The 19,837-nt window shown below is 43.0% G+C and overlaps 3 protein-coding genes across 9 annotated transcripts; 2 read left to right on the top strand and 1 right to left on the bottom strand.

The window, feature by feature from the left end:
- The first annotated feature begins 186 nt into the window (after positions 1-186).
- LOC130691435 (uncharacterized) lies at positions 187-1,238 on the top strand. Of its 2 annotated transcripts, XM_057514387.1 has the most exons (3): positions 187-288; positions 402-529; positions 619-1,238. In XM_057514387.1, the coding sequence occupies exons 2-3, from the start codon at positions 443-445 to the stop codon at positions 1,009-1,011; spliced, it is 480 nt and encodes a 159-aa protein (XP_057370370.1). In that variant the 5' UTR covers positions 187-288; positions 402-442; the 3' UTR covers positions 1,012-1,238. The 2 variants fall into 2 exon arrangements, with proteins under 2 accessions (XP_057370370.1, XP_057370362.1); XM_057514379.2 differs by having other exon boundaries at positions 248-529.
- Positions 1,239-1,897: 659 nt separating this feature from the next.
- On the bottom strand, positions 1,898-4,282 carry LOC132087941 (PAT complex subunit CCDC47-like). Its single transcript, XM_059495123.1, has 3 exons — positions 3,762-4,282; positions 2,553-3,672; positions 1,898-2,487 (listed from the first exon to the last, which is right to left on the bottom strand). The coding sequence occupies exons 2-3, from the start codon at positions 3,666-3,668 to the stop codon at positions 2,164-2,166; spliced, it is 1,440 nt and encodes a 479-aa protein (XP_059351106.1). The 5' UTR covers positions 3,669-3,672; positions 3,762-4,282; the 3' UTR covers positions 1,898-2,163.
- Positions 4,283-4,596: 314 nt separating this feature from the next.
- Positions 4,597-19,804, top strand: LOC130691222 (cordon-bleu protein-like 1). Of its 6 annotated transcripts, none has more exons than XM_057514135.2 (17): positions 4,597-4,722; positions 7,393-7,659; positions 8,057-8,181; positions 8,461-8,588; positions 8,850-8,976; positions 11,384-11,694; positions 12,419-12,799; positions 12,874-13,013; positions 13,094-13,226; positions 13,346-13,652; positions 14,250-15,209; positions 16,319-17,356; positions 17,424-17,615; positions 17,730-18,036; positions 18,111-18,903; positions 18,983-19,315; positions 19,381-19,804. In XM_057514135.2, the coding sequence occupies exons 2-17, from the start codon at positions 7,490-7,492 to the stop codon at positions 19,402-19,404; spliced, it is 5,469 nt and encodes a 1,822-aa protein (XP_057370118.1). In that variant the 5' UTR covers positions 4,597-4,722; positions 7,393-7,489; the 3' UTR covers positions 19,405-19,804. The 6 variants fall into 6 exon arrangements, with proteins under 6 accessions (XP_057370118.1, XP_057370127.1, XP_057370132.1 ...); XM_057514144.2 differs by having other exon boundaries at positions 14,253-15,209; XM_057514149.2 differs by having other exon boundaries at positions 4,598-4,722; positions 12,889-13,013.
- The last annotated feature ends 33 nt before the right edge of the window (positions 19,805-19,837 follow it).

Consider the following 19,837-nt stretch of genomic DNA (forward strand, 5'->3'; position numbering starts at 1 on the left):
GCGATTTGGCGGCATTCGCTTTTGCTCGTCATATTAAATTCAAATCGTTGTTAATAGCATATTAAAGTGAAAGAAAAAAAAATTAAATCAGTAGTTCTGCTTTTATCAAATGATATCTCGATTTTAAACTATCAATAACTTAATTTTTATCAAGCCCTGTAGACATTTTTAGATAGAGGGGGGGGGGGGGGGGGGGTAGGCCGAGAAAGGGTTGCATAGAACACGCGGTTCGAGCACAAGACGTCATGAATAAACCAGCATGGTATTGTTAACGTAGTTGAAACTCAGGTGATTCTTTAGGCCTCAGTGGCATTCATAGCCGTAATTTCATTTTCGGTTTATTGTGAACCTCGGCTTTAAATGTCATGTGTAATGTGACTCCTACACCTTCATTTACCAAGTGAGTCGGCCTCGATCTCTCGGATACCATTGTCATCCCACCATGGCTGCCATCGACGCAGGACCTAGGAGGCAACGAGGAATACTAGGACTCCTGTGCGGTACTATAAGTATTAGAAAAAACATACTGGTAAGTAATACAAATTAGAAATGTAGTTCTGTTTGTGCTGATGACTTTGATCGATAATAATCAACGGATGTTTGTGGTATATTCATTAGTGCATTGGGGACAACAGTATTGCAGAGAGTGAGACAACGGATCGATGTGGCGTGCCAGATAACCAGCAGCAACCGGATATCGAGATTCCATATCCGTCTGTCTGCGACACTGCTGCTGTAACCATACCATCACCTGTACTAGTCTCGAAGAAGCTCGCCGAAGAAGCTGTGGCCAAACGTCGCAATGTTCGTTTTAAGAACCATGCTACCGTTATCGAGGAGGAGGAGGAAATTGATTCACAACGCTTTCCAATGGCCGAAACGAACCAGGAACTTTTACTTGAAAGTACTAACACAAGTACGACGGAAAAAAAACATAATAGAAGAACTAGGCAAAAAAAGATGGCACCAGCCCCTCCTCTGCCGGGTATCGCTGACAATGCTTCTTACTGAGTTTTTTGGCCACTTACCGTTAATAACCTAATATTATTAAGTTTACGTTTTTTATGATAAGCCGTTATTAGAGACATTTTGATAATCTTTGTTCACATTGTAAAATGCAATCTTGTTATTTCTCATTGAGGAAAGTTTCGGCCGTTTACCGAATATCAGCTTAATTAGCTACTATTTTTAGGTTTAATGGCATTTCTCAATACATCGTTTGTTATTCCTTCCCACAACTGGTTTGCCCAAAATTCGTGCTGGAGATCAACAAAACACAAGGTGATCGTGATAGCCGATGGAGTAGCATTGGAACATAACGCAGTGTACGAAAATTATTAGTGTTGATGCAACAACGAAAGGGAGATACTTGCCCAAATTTAGGAGGTATTTCTGATTTTAGTTCTCAGCATTCGTCAAAAAACGAACGAAGCTTGTGTTGCTGACGCCCATTCTTCCCACAAAAATGAGCTTAACCATTGAGACACAATGATGTTGCAACAACGTGATGCGCCACTTCCATTCTCATCTTGTACACAATAGTTCACGATTTTTCGTCGATGGTAGGAGAATGGCACAACAGACCAGGCGATCTACTTACATCAGTCGGTGTCAACCACATCCAAGTCATTCTTATGCTTGCATGTTGGGCTCAATTTAATTGCCGAACTACACGCAGCTTTGAAAAAGGGAAGAAAATCACACATAATTGGTAACATTGCAGGCCAGAAAGAAATATCTTTCATGTGAATAATTTTCTGTAAATGGTCATTGCCTACCCCGCACAGCGAAGATAAATTAGCCTCAATCTAGGTGGTCTTCTTACTGCCTAATGACACGGTTACGCAAGGTTAAACCGATTGGGAACTGAAACTAAAACAAGGCGACAACATGTATCGTCTTTCTCTTTTTGTTACCTGATATGGAGGACTTTTATTTTTCTTTGATGGAAGTAGTGACTACAATGAAAATAAATCTCGCACTCGAATATGTTTTACTTAAGAAAGAAGATGGTGTAGGAAATTCCAATTCCAGACACCATGAGATAAGTAGATCATTCTACCTAAAATACGGGATGATTGGAAACTTTAACAACACAGGGAAAAAGAAATCGGTCTGAGCAAAACAACCAAAACGCGTGACGAAAACAAAAGGTTCCACTATCTAAACCTTGATGGCTTTCATCTTAGGCATTCGCTTTTTGGCCATTCGTTTGGCCTCCTTTTCCTCCCATTTACGCTGCTTTTCGGGATCATCGTCTTGGAGAATCTTCTCTTTTTCCAGACGACGCTTTTCTTCGCGTCGGGCGGCGGCAGCTTCAGCTCGGGCCACGTGTGTCGACTTGAGGAAAGCTTCTTCCACCTTTTGACGGTTCTTATCCGCCTTCATTTTGGACTCTTTGCTCAGGCGGAACCGTTTAACACGCTCCATGCAGTAAAAGGTCAACATGATGGCCGGCCGGATGTTTTCCACCGCGTCAGCGATGCTCTTACCTGAGGAAAAAGAAGAAAACAAACCATGTTATTCGGGCTACTTAGTGTACAATCTGAAACCTTACCATTTTTTAAAGGCAAGTTGAAATTGAAGATGAGCATCTTCTTCACCTCAGGCATCTTACTCGGGGCCGTATCTTCCGTCTGCTTGGGCCCAGAATACTGATCTGAGAAGTGAATGGATTCGATGACTTCTGGGATGTTATTGATGAGTGAGCACACGCGAACATCCAGTAAAGTGGAGGAAGCTTCACCGATTTCCGACATGAGGACAAAATTGGCTGGTAAACCGAACTTGTCCACAGCTGATTTTTTCTCGGGACAATAAACGCTGATGTCTGCCATCTCCCTGATAAGTCGGGTGGCTGTCTTCTTGGCAGCTAGGCACATGACGTACGTGTCCATATCAAGATCGTTCATAAAAACTTTAACGTGCACCTGATCTTGCACTGGCCGGAAGAAGCTCATCACCATTGCCACAAGATCTTGCCGTTTCAAGAGCCGCAGCTCAAAGAGAACGGCTTCACAAGCAGTTCTACCACTACACCAAAGAAGGTAAACATTTTCTGACTCCTTCAAGAGGCCAGGTTGGCTGTTTTCCAACTTGCCATCATCCCCAACCAAAGCAAAATTCTCCTGCAGAGGTCCTTTGAAGGCAGCATACCATGTCTCAGCAATTCGTTGATTTTTGCTACGGCCAACAAAGAAGTTGAAGAAATAGAGAACAAGACCAGCAAGAATCATGAGTTCCAAGTAGTAGCTTTCCCAGTTGGAGCGTAGATGAGCTGGCAGCTGGGCAAAAGTAATTTTGGGTCCCTCGTTCAATTTGAGATCAGGTTTGGATGTAGAGTCTTTCTCATATCCCTCATACTCGTCTTCATCAACATGTTCAAATTCGTTATCTTCTGTCTCTACAGTTGCTTCTTCTTCATCAGCTATTGCTGTTTCTTTATATTGTTCTGGAGTTGATGGTTCTTCATGATCGTGAACCATATTTTTCTGATCAGAGGCCACCCCACCAACTACATCCTCCACATCAAAATCTTCAAATTCCGCAAATTCATTGTCTTCGATATCTAAATGATTAATTCCTGCGTTTGCTATGTTATACGAGACAAATAGTAGAGTTAAAGCAAATATAGTAAGCCAGTGAGAGCGGTCGACCGGCGACGACATTTTCCTAGTTTAAAAGAGAAGAACGAAAAATTAAGGAAGAGTAAATTATTTCGATTCCCACAAATATCATACACGAAAAACAAAATGGCTTACTATAGTTCCACTATAAAGGAGCGTATTAAAAAATCAGGGAAAACGATTTGACAGGTGAAATTTTGTTTCTATTCAGCACAGAAGCGCCATGACAGTCCACAAATTAATGCCTGGTTGCCTGTTCTAATGGAATGGAGAAAGAACGAGACCAGTTTACACGTCAGGAAAAAAAAGGAGAAAACACATAAATCAAGAAAGAAAAAAAGCGGGGAGAACGAATGTGAACAGTTGTAATGGTATTTAGCGTCGGGCATAGACTTTGGCTCCACAACACGGAAATAATACACGTATTTCAGAGAGAGAAGCTCTCGGTCTAATTCGTTTGCCCGCTTCGTACACCAGCACACAGAGTTTAGAGAGCGAAATTCCGGTGGACGCGGGCAATCTTGTTAGTAGGAAGTGGTACAAAATTTAATCTTGTTTAGGGACAAATCAAAGTCACTTGACTGTTGAAAATCAATAACAACCCCTTCATTATACAAGGCAACGGCGGTTGACTGCAAAACCAACACTTTTCCTGTGCTCCCAAAAGACCAAGAATAATTGTGAAAAACAGCAAACTGCTCGTTAATAACGTGAGATGCCGCATCGCGGTACGCTAATAAAATAGATTGGGTCGTTTACAAGTGCTCGAGGCGAATAGTTCGTAGTCAATTGCCATGCAACTAAGGTAAAAAAAAACAAAAAAACAAAACAAAAGAAGAACACACTAAATTACTCTTGTGGGCGTAATTTTGTCTTTGAATAAATTACCGGGTTTGGTTCTATTTCCTATAGAACAACCTTTTCGTTCAGGTTGAAGCGCCCCCTTCTTCGCCCTTCCTCCCCCGCCATTCTGCTCAGTCGAGGCGTAAGAAGCTCTGCAGGTCGGACGTGTATTTTTCCGCTCTCAGTTGGCGCGGAGCGCGCCACTGTGTGTTCATCTCTAGTAGTGCTTGATCAACAAGTTTTCCTTTTTCTGGTGGGTAAACGAAAAACAATCCCTTGTGTTACCTGAAAGTTTAGATTTTTGTTATTCAAAAATGTTCTGTCGTCAACATTTCTAGTTCTCCATTCCGAGAAAGCACAGCACAATTTTTGCAAAATAACTAGGTGTGTTCGAGTGTTTCTGTGTCCTGTGTTCGTATATTTTGTGTGTGTCTGTGTGTGTGTGTGTGTGTGTGTGTGTGTGTGTGTGAGTGTCTTGTGTAAGTTTTGACGTAGACCCTAAAGGCTTTTTTTTTCGGTCGGGGCGGCAATGACCGCTGGCGCACTACCACACAGCCGTACACGTTAGATGAAGGGGAGGGATGCACCCGAAACACACAACAGTTGTTTTTTAGGGAATGTGAACGCATAGCCTCTCGCAAGACATCGTAACAGCTTCCTAACTGTTTTTTTGTTTTCTTTTTCGTTCAGTATTCTCTACGGTATACGAGTTCAATACTAAAATTCATTACAGTTCATTTCCTGGTATTAATACCGAAATGTAGCGATTTCAATGCTCGTTTGCTTGGCCGCCATCTTTTTGCCATCTCGTGTCGGTCACCCCATGCTGCGATTGCAACTTTTTTTTTTTTTCCTTAAAGTCATTATCTTCGTAGGTGTTTGAGTGGCAAAAGATGCAGTGTAATGCCATGCTGGTTTTGAAGACGGTTTTTGGCACTGCATTATTATTTTTATTTTTCTTTTGATCAAGACACCATCTGCCTCTTTTTTTGTGGTGGGTGTTAGAAACTTCATCTCGGACATCGTGAGAGCCAAGTTCAAGGTCTTTTGGATGTTATTGAGACTCCCGAACGAAAAAAAAACTAAGACCGTCCCTTTCGATTTTGACTTTTAAATTAATGTGACATCATCAAGTGCGGAATTTTGACATCTGGTTGGTGGCAACATGTTCACGTACTGCTCGTGAGTGTGGCGTGACTAATCGAAAAGAAAGAAGAAAGAAAAGAAAGAAAAGACACAAACAACGAAAAGGTATTTTTATGTTGAAGAGGGGGGGGGCATTGCATTTCAAGGTGACGGGTTGGAATATAATTAAATTTTTCGGTTTGAGCCTCACCAGGTGTGTTAGTGTTGCAATGTGGGTGGGTAGAAAAAAAATGCAGGTTGTTTGCCACTGACCGGATGGGAAATTGAGGTCGGTATGACCAGCACCGGAAGAAGTTGGGTAGTGTGAAATATGCGTTTCGAATACTATAGAATTTGTTTTTAGAACGAATAGCTAAACTCAGTTAAATGGAGCATGATTTCTACGAAGATACTAGCAAGATGCTCTCATTTCGCGTCCTTTGCTACTATAATCGTCGATAATTCCGGTTATTAAGAGGCGCAGCAGGAGAAAGCTGAGACTTGGAAATGGTTACGGGCTATTAGGTCAGTGTAACTGAAACACGTCCATCTGCGGACATTTTCTTGTTATGGAAGTGAAGACGTTGACAATGCCTTTGGGCAAACTGTTTTGCATCCGAAATCTGGATATTTTGTCAGTTTTCATTCGGCCCAAAGATCGTGTTCTGCGATGTAGAGCGCAAGAGCGACCATGCCAGTCGGGGCCGTTTGAGAGTCCGAACATTTTTTTGTTCAACTCTCCGTCTCGTCTTTCATTTCTCAACTTTCATTTCATCAGGAGAAACCTGCAGTTTACGAGAGGAAACAGGTGATGCTTGGATGAGCCCAGCACAGCAGTTCTTGTATAATAGGTGGATGGCTGTTTTCTGGCGATGGAAGTGGTTGAACGATCACGATTTTAATTGCCAAAACTTGAGAATTAGGTTAGTTTTTAAGTTCTTAGAACGAAGACAGCTGCACTCTGGTTGAATGGAGCGATTTTTTTTTATTTTGGTACTGGATTCTCGTGTGGAAACACTGCCATCTACAGGCAGAAATTTCAATAGAATATTGAACGGGGAAAAAAATATATTCTGCTACGCTGCACTTACATGGCTGATGAAAGGTAACTAAAGCCACACGCGCGACGTGAACAAATGCCAAAGAAAACCTAAGCAATCCGATTAAGCGACCGGTTAGAGCATGCACTAGATAAAGTCTTGCGGTACTTTTGTTTTCGAATGTTAGGCAGTCAGTGAGGCTCTTTGTTTTGATCCGTTACGACGTCCATGCGCTCAGTGGCGCGTATAAGAAAAGAGAATTTCTGGTATTTTATCCCTTTTAACTACCCTTTTCCCCTTTCCTTTATTAACTGTAAGTTTCGTTGCGTGCGGTAGAAAAGCAAAATTCTATTCCGACCGGCGTCTGCTACCATTTTAGAAGATGCACAGTCACGGACAAGCTCTTCCTACTACTCGATTGTTTTGTTTTTTTATTGTGCGGGTCTTTTTTCTTCTTTATGCCGTTGGATTTTTCTTTTTGTTCTTAGAAACAAGTCAGAATTGTGCAAATTCGATGAATCGAATCGAGTTATCATGGAATAGAAAGTCAAGTACTGAGATTGGATTACATTATACGTTTTTTTTCTGGGCTTGTCTCTACCCGTTATACGAACGAGTTTGTTTTTTTTGGCGAGTTTGGATGTCCTAATCTTCTCGCTTTCTCCATTTTCACATTTAAGTTTCAAAAATAAGTCAGGAAAACGAAGAGCAAACATTGTTATTTATTCTGTGCCCTTTTATTAAATATTTGCCTTTAGGTTTTAAATGGGATAGCCGCAACCCTCTACTCAAGTAGAAACATTGCAGCGACACACCCACTTTAAGAGCTAGAGCTAACAGAAAAATAAATACGAGATGAAGATGGTACCGGCCCCACCACCGATGACCTCTTCACCCATTATGTCTTCAGCTCACCAACAGTTCGAGGTGACGGAAGACACACCCGTCGACTTCCTGGAGGGATGCATGGAGATTCTAGTCATCTTCCCCAACGAGAAGAGCATTCTCATGTCTATCCAACGGAGGTACGTTTCCTTGTTTTCTACAAATGATTTTTAATCCAGTTGTTTTAAACGAATGTATAAAGAGAGTGAAGGAATGAAAAAGAAAAGAGATATCATAGTTAAAAGAGAATAAACCGGTTTGTCGTGACATTCCCGATTTTTGTGTGTGTGCAACGGTAAAAATTGTTATGTGAAGAGGCGAATGAAACGGGAGAAGAGAAAGCATTCCTAAGTACAGACGGCCCAACTCACGAGCTGTTATTACTTTTAGGATTGTGACCTGCAATCGTGATTCAAATCGACTATTGTTTTACTTTAACCTGTACGAAACGCTTCGTTTTGAGTCGTTATTAAATTTGCTGTGCTGTGAAATTAAAACACCATCGTGATGTTTTCGTATTTATTTTTTTTGATGCAGGATGCCAATGTTGGATCTGTTGATTCACGTGACGGCGGCCAACAAGATCTCGCCGGCAGCTCACTTGCTTCAAGTCACGGACGAGGAGGGCCGGTTCTTGCCCCACAAGCCCAGCACGCCCATCGGTATGCGCACCCAAACACACTGCTTACGACGTAGTTGTAGAAATTGCCATTCTTTTATCCTCCCTCTCCCACCCCTTCACCAGTTGTCCTGGATCAATATTGGGCTCTTGCGGGTTTATTGACGAGGAAAGAAATTGAAAGGCAACGCTAATGAGGGGACGAAAGGGACTCGACTTGGCTTTTTGCCTTCTTTTTTATTGCTTTATTTTATATAAATTTTTTGTTGTTTTCATGCCATCTCATTAGTAAACATACTTGTATACGTGCTCTACATGACAGGTTCGCTGAATGCTCACAAGGTCTACATCCTAGCCAAGAATCGATTGATGTCTGATCGATCGGATAGTCGCTCCAGTAACGCGAAATCTTCTTCAGCTTCTCAGTTTGAGCAATCGTTTCGTGTGCAGGTTAGTAAACGTGTTCCAACAAGCATTCGGTGTCGTGACTAACAAATGAGTCCGTGTCTAATCTTCATCAAAGCAAGAAAGAGAAAAAGAAAATGAAATAGAATATTTTTAGCTTCCGGCGTGAATTCAAACGGCGAGTGCTTTTCCAACTTTTCTTTCCGCTCAAGGATGATCTCTTTTTTGAAGAAACATAAATTATTTATGATGTATATATATATTTTTATTATTTTTCATTTTTGTTCTTCTCTTTTTGTCCGCCAGGTGCGCCTTCCTCGCAATCAGTTGTTCGTGACCCGCGTGACGGGCCGGACGCAGCTCGCCGACCTGCTTCACACTGTGTGCAACGAGAAGGCTTTGGACCCACGACATTATGAGCTCAGACACCCAGGTATATTTGCCATCCCATCTACGACATACCCGTGTGTGTGTGAGTGTGTGTGTATATATATGTCGGGGGGGTTTATGCTGTAATCCGCAGCCCCCTCCCCAATCGACCTTATAAAAGAGATAGGGCGGTGTAGATAAACAAGGCGCGGACTATTACCCTACCTTGCGAGGATTTTCGGCTGATAACGTGTGAACTGAAAACTTCCACCTCACCCTCCCCCTTTGCCCGCTGTGGTATTATCGCTTGTAAAAGCATTGTTTCGTAGTTGCGTGTCCCAATAGCGTCTGCAAATATTAATCAGTTCAAGAACGATTGACGCCTCGTTCGCGTCTGCGCAGCAAAAGCATTCTCTCTTATCCTCGGGCTTCTGATCTCGTGAAAGGGAGAGAAAAAAAAATTGGCTGCCTCCATACGATTGAGGGCATTCGAGTTGTGGGTGCAGTGTCGTCAGTACACTCATTCTTCTTCTTTAACTTGTGATTTGTTACGCAGTGGAAGTTGGCCAACAACAACAAACACAACGGAAAAAAACGTTTCGTTTAAGCAAGTGTACGAGTGCTGTCAGTGTGTGTGTGTGGGTGTGTAAGGTTGGGTTCAAGGTATTTTATCTTTTCGTCTTGAGGGTATCGTTCTTCGTTTCTTCACGTAGGGTTACAGTATCAAAGATCAGAGTGATCCTATTGTTCGGCTTGTAATTTGATTGTATTGTTTTGGCACGTGGCCAGCATAGCCACTACTGCCCAAAAAATCAGCCTGTTTTGTTTGCAGACTCTTTAGTGATTACTTTTGTTTTTCCTTTTTGATACTTTCGGACAAGTTTGTGCTTTGCGTCGTGGAGTCTTTTTTTTTTTTTTTTTTTTTATAAATATGACCAAAGGGATTTCCGTATTGCGTGTGCTAGTAAGCGGTGCTGAAGTTGATTTACGAATGCCGAACACGACCTTCACAGTTGGTAACAGTGTGAACTATCCCGGCTCGACGGTGAACGCCCCCCTTGGATGAGTCGCAGCCGAGAGAGGAATGCCTGAACTTACCCTCCTCCTCGTTCTTCTCTCTTTTCCCCCTCTTGACTTATTCAATGACGTGCCTCGGCAATTTCGTTAGCATGCAATGTCAAAAGACCTCCAGTCAGCTGATTGTGAAACTTATTCCGCCTGTCTCCAGTTAAATCTTTCTCATTCGCCAGTTCTTTTTTTTTTTTATTCATGTTTTTTTATCCTTAAAAAAAAATTTAGAAAACAACAAATGTTGAATATTTTATTCGAACTGCCTTTGGCTCAGCAGTTTTGGATCTCTTTAGGGGTTTCTTCGAGGCCCTTTTTTGCCCCTTTCATCGATCATTAGCCGACTCTATAGTGCCGTTGGATCATCGTGTGTAGCGCAGGAATTTTTTCCTTTTTCGCATCCATGGCGGGAAGAAAAGATCTTAGGCTATCGTGAAAACGGAGAAGCTGTCGCGCTTTATTTTTTCTCGCGTGTATTTTTTCCCTCACTAGCTGTTCCACCCTTCAGGCTTGACGGTAATATCAAGTGGAGTATCATCCTTCCTGCTGCTTCTTCCCATTTCTGTAAAGTTGGATGTTGTTCTATGAGTCCCCGTGAGTGGTTAGATATCGAACCATCATTTTCGTCTTGATGTGCGCGCACGCGACGGAGAAGCGCAAGAAGAAGACAGCTGGGATGCGTCTGGAAAGAGAAAACCCGGAACGACGTCGTTATCAAAGTATGGAGGTCGCATGTACACAAAAAAAAAAGAATCCTGTTGTCGAAAAGAAAAAAAAACAAAGCCGAAGCGTGTTCTCAATTCAGCTATTTCTTTTTTCTATATAGCCTGTTTTGCTACTTTTCGTTTCCCGTGCAAGTGAAAAAAAGAAAAAAAGAATTTTGTCTTTTCACGTCGTAATTTTGCTTTATTGATGCAGAGAACACCTTGTGCGCCTTAATGAACTAATCAAAATTCGGGATCGTTTCTCAAGGACGGCAATTGAGTTCAGATGACGTCGTCTTTTATTTTCATTTTGCGAAAAATGTGGAAATAGTTTGAGAAGGAAAGGCTCAACCTTCCTGGCAGATTTATCCGTTTGCCTGTGCAGAGGCACGCTCGCATTTGTCCTGACAAGTTGAGAAAAAGCGCATCTTGAAGACATTGCCAGCTATCGCGCGAGCACGCTCACTGCTTGAATCGATTGATTTTCTGTAATCGCAACTGTCACTCCCAAAAAAGGGCAAGAAAAGAAGGGTCTCATGTTTATGGATCGGATGTTTTATCACAGATGCTTGCCCTTGTTTACAATTAAAAAGATCTGCAGTGTCATCTCTGGCACTTGGTGGCGTGCTAAATTTGATTAATCTTTATTTTTGTTTTTCTTGTTGCTCTTTATTTTGCTGCCGCATTTTGCTGCTGCAGTGAATCTGGATGAGCGTCTGCGTCTGAGTAGCTGCCTGGACGATTACAAGTTACAAGAGGTCGTATTGGTGCCTTTGGGCGGCAAGAACGCATCGCTACTTACACCCTCAGTGTCCGTGAGCGACTTGTCGTCGTCATCATCCAACAGCATGAACAGAAAGTCGGTTAACTTGTCTGCTAGCAACAGCAGCAAAATGTCGAGCAAGTCTACGCTAAAACCCACCACGTCGGAAGCGACACTGGTTGGACACGAAAAGAAAAAACGAGGACTACTTGGTCTTCTTGGATTCGGCAAACATAAGAAAGGATCGGTTAGTTATTCACGTTTTTATCTTTAACATTTTCTCTTTTGTTTTCGTTGTACCTGTTAATTTACAATAGCGTGAGGTTAAACCGGAATTTTTACTAGTTTAGTTTTTGATAGAAAATTTGTTGAATAGTGTCATTTCCTCATCGCGATTTTATTTAGCTAACGTTGGATAATTGCTAATTGCGCAACAGTTTTGAGGACGATTAGCTTTTACGGTGGCCAGCGGTAGGTAAATGGTTCAGGAAACGAAGTAGAGGCTACAACTAAACTGGGCGCATTAAATAAATAGCTGCCGGCAGCTGCTCTAAAAAGCGCTGTTTGCATTTAATATTATCATCTGAGACTATGGTCGATGACGGAGGCGTACGCACTCGCTGGCCACTTGATTTTATAGTCTGTAATTGCGTCATCACTAAAAAATGCCAAGGCTGTGCGTGAAGTGAGACTGTCTTGTTGTTCGTCGCTTTGTGGAGGAGATAAACGAGGTCTTCTCAATGAACACCTTGTTTAAATTATTAATCTTTTTCAACCTTCGCTTGAGAATTTGGTTCACACGCAACCTGATTCTGGTGTAGACACAAAGTTTTTTTTTAAGAGGGGCTCGATAAAGCTGCGTTATTGTGTCTGTTTTTATCTTGACAAGTCGGAATGTTATTTCAAAATGTTTGCTTTATTTGTTATTGGTTGACACGAATTCATTTTTTTTTTCTGTGTTATTCCATTAGAGTATGGGCGATAGTGGTATGGGTGACAGTGTTGGTGACCGGAGTATTTCACCATCTCGATCGGAAGAGCCGGTTCCTCCGGCTCCTCCTGTTGAGCCGGTAGCTCCCAGCCCACCATCGCCTGTCCTGTTTTCTAAACGGCTCGCTGAAGAAGCCGTGGCCAAGCGGAATAGCCGTTTAATGTTGAGCCAGATGTCTACAGAGGCTTTCACTACACCGACATCAACTGATGGCCCTCCGCCTCTCCGTAAAACGATTTCGACTACGTCCAACGGAGCGACGCCGCCAGCAAATAAACCAATCGCTAAGAAAAAGCGAGCTCCGGCTCCGCCTCAGCCACCACCGTCGACACAATCGAATGGAATGAATGGACCTCCCAAGGTTGAATGAAAGATAATTTCATCTTTTTACGGCATGCGATTTAATTGATAATAATGGGCAAAAATGTTATAAAGATTTCTGTTGATAAGGCGGCGTCGGAGGTATCGTCCTATTCCACGTCATCGTCGTCTGGTAGCAATTATGTATCGCCAACGACGTCGGTCATCCATCATTCTGAAGAGGAAGTGGTATTGCGTAGTTCCTCACCTAAGCTGTGAGTGTAATCCATTAGCTCTATGCCGCTCTTCACGTCATTTTTTTTTTAAATTACTTGTTTTCTTCGTTCACTTTCAGATCGTATCAACGACAAGATTCTAATTACATGTCACGTCAACGTCAGCCGGATAGCGGATGTAGCAGCCCAGTAAGGTCGCCAAGATCCAACATGATCACAACTCCCGGCAATTCTTCATCAAATTTAACGCAGGTAAAAGAAAAAAAAAGATGAAATAATATGAGCACGAACGAAAATTCGTGATGTATGGTGTAAAACAAAAACAAAACAATGTTGAGTGATTACTGATTTGGGGTGGGCGTGCGTTTTAGGTGTCCAGCACTTCGAACGCTTCACTGGCTTCGGCCATCAAAAAAAGGAAAGCTCCGGTACCTCCTCCTGCTCTTGACGAACAAGTCGAAGCCTCTGAGAAGATACCGCCGGCGACTGTCACGGTGGTGGTCGATGGATCACACGACGATTCTGACAGGGTATCTTCCGTCTCTGACCAACTGTCGAGCGTATCCGACTTGTCTTCGACGCGAAAATCAGAGACGCCGGATATCATTGAGCCAGCCATCGTCGTTGAACTGACACCTCAACATCGTCATTATGAACAGCAACAACAACAAACTTCAGGTGAGGAGGCCGAGATCCAAAATTGGAATCATTTCTTAACCGAGCTCGGCCAGATGCTCGATCTCGACAGCCAGCAAAATCGACGGCTACGAGTGTCGAACCTGTGAAACGAACAGAGGGACAACAACCATTGGACACATAATCCCTTTTTATGTTTATTTTATTTTTGATTGATTTTCCCTCGTGAGATCGATTTGGTCTCTTTCATCCGGAGAAAAGAAACCACATATTCGGCAGCAACACCCACACACGCTTGCTCGCTCGATCGCTCGCCAACTCTTTTTTATTATTATCATTTTTAAAGGATTCGGTTAGTTTTGAAGCTATTAAGTTGAGTAGTTTTATAATTTTTTTTCGTATTGTTGCCGTTGGTTAGTTTCACTGCGCTAGTGCACACATTAACTTGTCGGTAGGTAAGTACGCATGTCAAATTGTTTTGATTATGGGGTCGGACGCATGTGGAATCAGTCGAGCTTGGAATGTGTGGCTGGTGCATCGCTTGGTTTAACTGCCTATTTTATTTCTTACATTTTTTTTAGTTTCTTTAAAACAAAAAAAAAAAATAACAATTTTCTAACGCTTTTGAAACACGCGCAGTAGTGACACCCGTACCCGCTGCTCGTACTAGAGCCCCCCGTCCTGTAAAATCTGCTACAACTCCACCGCCATCACCGTGCGATGAAGGCCAAGTTATTGACTTGTTGGTGAAGGTTCTGCGCGACCACCATGAAGCAAGTAGCAACCGAAAATTGTCTTCCTCCTTCTGCTCTTCGTCATCCGAAGGCGACGATTTGACCTTGGACGACCAAAGTCTCGACATGTTTTCTAGCCGAAATGAGCTCAATCAAACGAGTAAAGCTCAACGGGCGGTTCTAGCGGTCGAAGTGGCTGCGGTGGATAAACGACAGCAGCAGCAGCAGCAGCTGGAACTGCGATCGATTCAGGGTACGGAAGCAGAGCGCTTGAAATTGGCTCGGCAACAGCAAACCATAAAGCTGGAACAAGAAAATCTTACTCGGCAAAATATACCTATGCTTGCAACGATGGAACAGCCGAGCGTATCGCCTGCGGAAGTGGAACACACCAAGCGGAAAAAATGGGATCGTTCCCCACAAAGTCAAGTCGACCTATTGGCTACGCGTACCGATTCGTCTGATGATGAAATGTCGTTGAAGGTCCCGATACCACTGAATCGGCGGCCCAGAGTCCCCAGCGCTGCAGCCATGAGCCATACGAGTAGCGTCAGCGAATTTTTCAGCCTATCTGAGGCCGAAAGCGAGTCACCAATTCAAGAACGAACGTATGAAGTAGTTGGCTGGTCGGAAGAAAACGAGGAAAATATGGATGACCCGGATGTGTCGTTTGCTGCCATGTGCGCAGCATTGGCCAGACGGAAACAGCGAGGCGATCTGGATTTACCCAATGATCTGAGCGTTGTATCAATTGAGACGGTTCAATCGCCGGACCAAATGGGCAGCAGTTCCAGTGGCAGCAGCCAATTGGGTGGTGGTGATTCAGTTGGTGGAGGATTTTGGCAACGGCCAGACATCAAACCAGGTTGGACAACCGAAAAAAGCCATTCAGTATCCTCCTCACCACGTTCAGCATCACCTGCACTTCGTAGATCGAGCAGTCTCAGTGACGTTCCAGGCGATTCTCTCCTCTTCCCCCCACTTTCTAACTCTTCCTTCTCTGCTGTCTTGTAAGTTTTTCTTTCTTTCTTTTAAACACGTTTTCGTTTCTTTCGCTCGGGAAAGGGAAAAAGAAGTATTTAGGTTTTCAAATTACTAATACCTAATATTGTGAGTGGTCGTATGGTTTATTTCTGCATGGGCACTTTTGCAAAACATTAGACACTTTACAGCTTTATTGCTTCGGTTTCGGTGGGAAGTCGACTTTTAAATGCCTGTCTCCGACTCCTCCAATTTGATCTCATTTCATTCTCAGATTATTTTATCCCCAAAATAACCATCTGTTTTTTTACGTTAAATTTTTAGTTGACATTTTTACATATTTTTTTTGTTTGACTGAAACATAACCCAAACTAAACGACATCCTCCGTTTGCAAACGTTGTGTACTCTATACTAACAGATCGAGTCGTGGCGAATACGAGGACATACCGCTTTTGTTGATCAATCACAACGCAGACGGACGCCTCTTTCATCCAGGTGCATGCAATGGAAATTTCTTCCTCTATTTTTTTTGTTTTGTTTTGTATCGTATAAACCTTTCTAAAAACCTTGTAACCTCGCATTCTACTTGTTAAGCTCGCGCTTTGGCTTGACTCGTATTGATGTACGTGTAAATTTCCTGATTCTCCATACTTCTAGACTAACTGGCTCGTTTGACATTTCGGAGGTAACGTTGCTCGCATTTAGCATTTATTACCCTTTTTTTTTTTTTTTTTTTCGCCCTTTTATTTTTTACATAAAACTTGTGTTAAGCAACATGCTTCTCGGTTAGAGAAACCCTGGAAGGTAAAAAAAAAATCCATTTTCGTTTATTTTCTTTGGCAATACCAATGCGGATTTGCCGGGTTTCGTCTGAGTGCGTGTGTGGCTTCGTTTAGGCACTGATCAAGTGAAATGATGGTGTGATTTAAAAAAAAAAAATGGTAGGTCTTTGAAAACTAATCAAATCTTTGTTTTGGGGATTTTCATTTTAGACTTGGACAGCCCCCGATCAATTGCAACAGATTCCACAAACGCCAACTCTGAACGTCCAGCCAATTCTATTTCTTCCGAGGATGATTACGAGCAGCTCGAGTACCGAAGAAAGAATAGCGATGAAAAAGAGAAGAACGACAGCTATCGCGAAGCCCACGAGGAAGAAGAGACGGTCGTATCCGAACCTATTTACACGATGGTGATAAAACCACCCAAGCCCCTTGTAGCTGTGGACTTGGAGCCGCAAACGAACGACAAAATGGAACAGACCAATGAAGACGTGCAAGTAGACGAGCCTGACAGGTGTGACGTAAAGGCCATCGTAATGCTAAGAGAGGAGGAGCCTGAGATGGAGAGGGATGCGGGTGATGGACAGACCGAGTCGCCCATTATGTGGGAGTACAAATTGCCAGCTCCGCCCACGCCCTTCCAGGATTCGGCACAATCGCCTTTGGATAAACTTCAAATTGCTAGCGAATCGGAATTGAGCCGTTCGACGCGCAGTTCCATGTCGACCGACAGCCTACAGCAAAACAGGAGTGCGGATGAAGAGAATTTTGCCAAGGATTCGCCTCGTTCGTCCATCGATTGCCAAGAACCCGAGGCTGAAACTTCGGCCGAGATCTCCATCAAAGAGGATAACGACGTTAAAGAGGTGGCCCTTAAATTACATCGCGGGCTGGAACTGTTGGGCGAAACCACTACGGAAGAACCTTCGCTAGACGATCCTGCGATTGAAGAGGTTGTAAATGTGGCCGAAGAAAATAAAGTTGTCCTTCAGTCAAGTGACCCGGAGGCTAAGCCGTATGGGATCGAATCGACGACTGACGAGCCCATGTCGCAACCATCTTCTTTGCCTCCAATGCCAAGCACTTTACCGCCAATCGATAGCGACGATGAATTCTCTCCACCTGACATGCAGTTTTCCATCGCCACGTATACTGTCCGCGTGAGCAAAGATTCACCCTACGAAAAGAAATTGACACGACCCGTTTTGCCCGAAGAAGTGTCAGAAAACATTATTAATCCTATTAATGGTACCAATTTTTAGTGTTATGAATTTTAAATAGAGTAAAAGCCTCTAATGAAACTGTTTGTATTTAGATTCTACAAAGGAGGCCAACAATCCGTTACCAATAGTTACCGAAACAAAGGAGCAGGAAATGATAGCCGATCCAGTTAAGACCGAAGAGAACTCCGGAAGTAGCCCTGTACCTGCAGCCGGCCAATTGCCTCTGCCGATGTTAAATGCCGATTTTATCCAACAATTTCAAAATGCACTGCACTCTATCACAGGTATGTCGCGAATGGCGGGTTGATTGACACTACGTTACATCCGCTTCGATTGTGTGTAGATTTCTTTTACTGGCGGATGTTGTTAATTGTTTGGTTTGTCTTTTTCAAAAACAGATCCAAAGGCACGCGCTCTACAGGAAGAGTTTTTGCGTTTGCAGCAACAGTTCCTCACTCTGCAAATGCAAGCCGTCGTGCAGCAAAACAGTGCAGTTACAGTAGAATCTGATCCCGTCGACATCTCAACAGATCATTCCGATACGACCACGTTGAAGGAGAAGACTGTTTTAATTGAAGAAGCTCCAACAGCCGCAGATTTACAAGCTGAGCCGTTGGTTGAAGCTGATTCTAAACAAATTCAACTAGTGGAATCACCTGTCGAACCTCCGCTCAAAATTACAGACCCAGCTCAAGAGCAGCTCCCGTACGACTGACGATTTATCATTTATCTTTCACGTTTCATATCTGACTGCCGTGCTCATTTTCTTGTCGATGCAGGAAGCAAGAAATTGAACTTGAACTTGAGACTCCAGTGTACCGCTACACTGGGCCTCCTCAAGTCAAACTCGATACGTGGAAGCCTGGCCGCCCTCGCTCTGAAGTGATCGACTATAGTCGATCGTCGAGTTTCAACGTTCCGTTGGCACCTGTAGAAAAGAAGATCGATGCGCCTGTAATTGGTACCGTTGCAGCCACCGTCTTGGCAATGGATACGAATACTAGTAGTCCGACCGTGGCTACCATTCCTGAAGAAGTCGTTCTTCCAGTTCAAGTGTCACGTATTCCAGAAGAAGAGAGCAAAATCAAACCGATAGTATCGGAAGTTGAAGAAATATTGGCTGTTCGCGAAAAGATAGAGCACATTGAGAGCAGTAGCAACAACAGTAGCAATTGCACTAGCCCCGTTCTTAAACCCATCGTTTTGCGTAAATCATCTTTCATTACCGCTCGTCCATTTGAAGCTCGTCCCGTTTCTATGCCCATACGGAGGCCAAATTTTACGCCTATGGTTATTCAACCTGTGCCCTTTGTCTTTGGCAAAATGCGAGCTCCTGAAGTGCGTGGCTTTGCCTCGTTACCACCTGATAATCGAGTTGAAATGCAGGGCATCAGAATGACTGGTCCAACGGGGGTAACTCCTTTCTCAGCAGTCAATAAGAATCGTTCAATTGCACCAGTTAGTAAGGAGAATCCCACGATTGTCATTCGCAACAAACTGATCGAATCAGCCCGTCGGCCATCGGCGGAGCTTAATGGCACGCCTCTCAAATCAGAAGATTCTCCTGATCAGGTATTTTGCTGGAAATTCATTTAAAAAACATTTTAACATTTTTTCTTTGGTCTGAATGCTCTTTGTTAAAATGTGAAAGGTGGAAGACACGTTTGCAGAAGTAAAAGAAACTTCTCCTGCTGCAGTGGAAACACGCCGGACCACGTCGTCTATTCGGCCGCTATCGATGCCGATGAGCAGCAGCCTACTGTTGGCCGCTGGGGCAGGCGGGGTAGTCAATAAACCCCAACCACTTAGCCCTGAGATTTCCAAGCCACCTATTGCAGCCCAACCGACTGCCATTTCTGGTGCCGATCCTTCTACAACTGCCGGAAGGCGTTCTTTGTCGTCAAAGTTTGTCCGCAAAGTCGATCCTCGGGAAGAACTTCTCAACTCGATTCGAAGCTTTGCCAACGGAGGATCCCTAAAAAAGGTAAATTTTCTGCTAATCAACTATTCAATATAAAACAGGAATTAATATTTTTGTTGTTTTTACAGACAGGGGCCAGTTTGGATAAGTAGGAACATTTGTGAACAAGTCAACGCTGTCTGTGTCAAAATTCCTTGCTATATAAAAACGCTGTTAAGTTTTCTATTCACATTCCAGGTTAATCATTCAAAAAATGTTTTGCAGTTTTGAAACATTTGGTTTCCACAGTTAGTTTACTTTTTTTTTAAGATAATTATATCAATAAAAACTGTTATGCATTCCGAAAGTTATGCTTATTCATTGTTTCAGTTCGTACTCTGCGCAAATCGTTGATGAAAAGAAAAATGTTAACGGGAGTTATAAAATTATTTGTGCATAAATAAAACTGGTTAAGTATTTGCATTCGATTTCATGTTAAACGCCCTAAATGTTAATCCAAAAATTCTTGGGCGAATAAATACACTATCACTCGATCGTTTCGAGAATAAATCACATCAATATTTTTCTTTTTCATACAGTTAAGGA

This window comes from Daphnia carinata, chromosome 1 (genome assembly GCF_022539665.2).
Source record: "Daphnia carinata strain CSIRO-1 chromosome 1, CSIRO_AGI_Dcar_HiC_V3, whole genome shotgun sequence".
Classification (NCBI taxonomy): Eukaryota; Metazoa; Arthropoda; class Branchiopoda; order Diplostraca; family Daphniidae; genus Daphnia; species Daphnia carinata.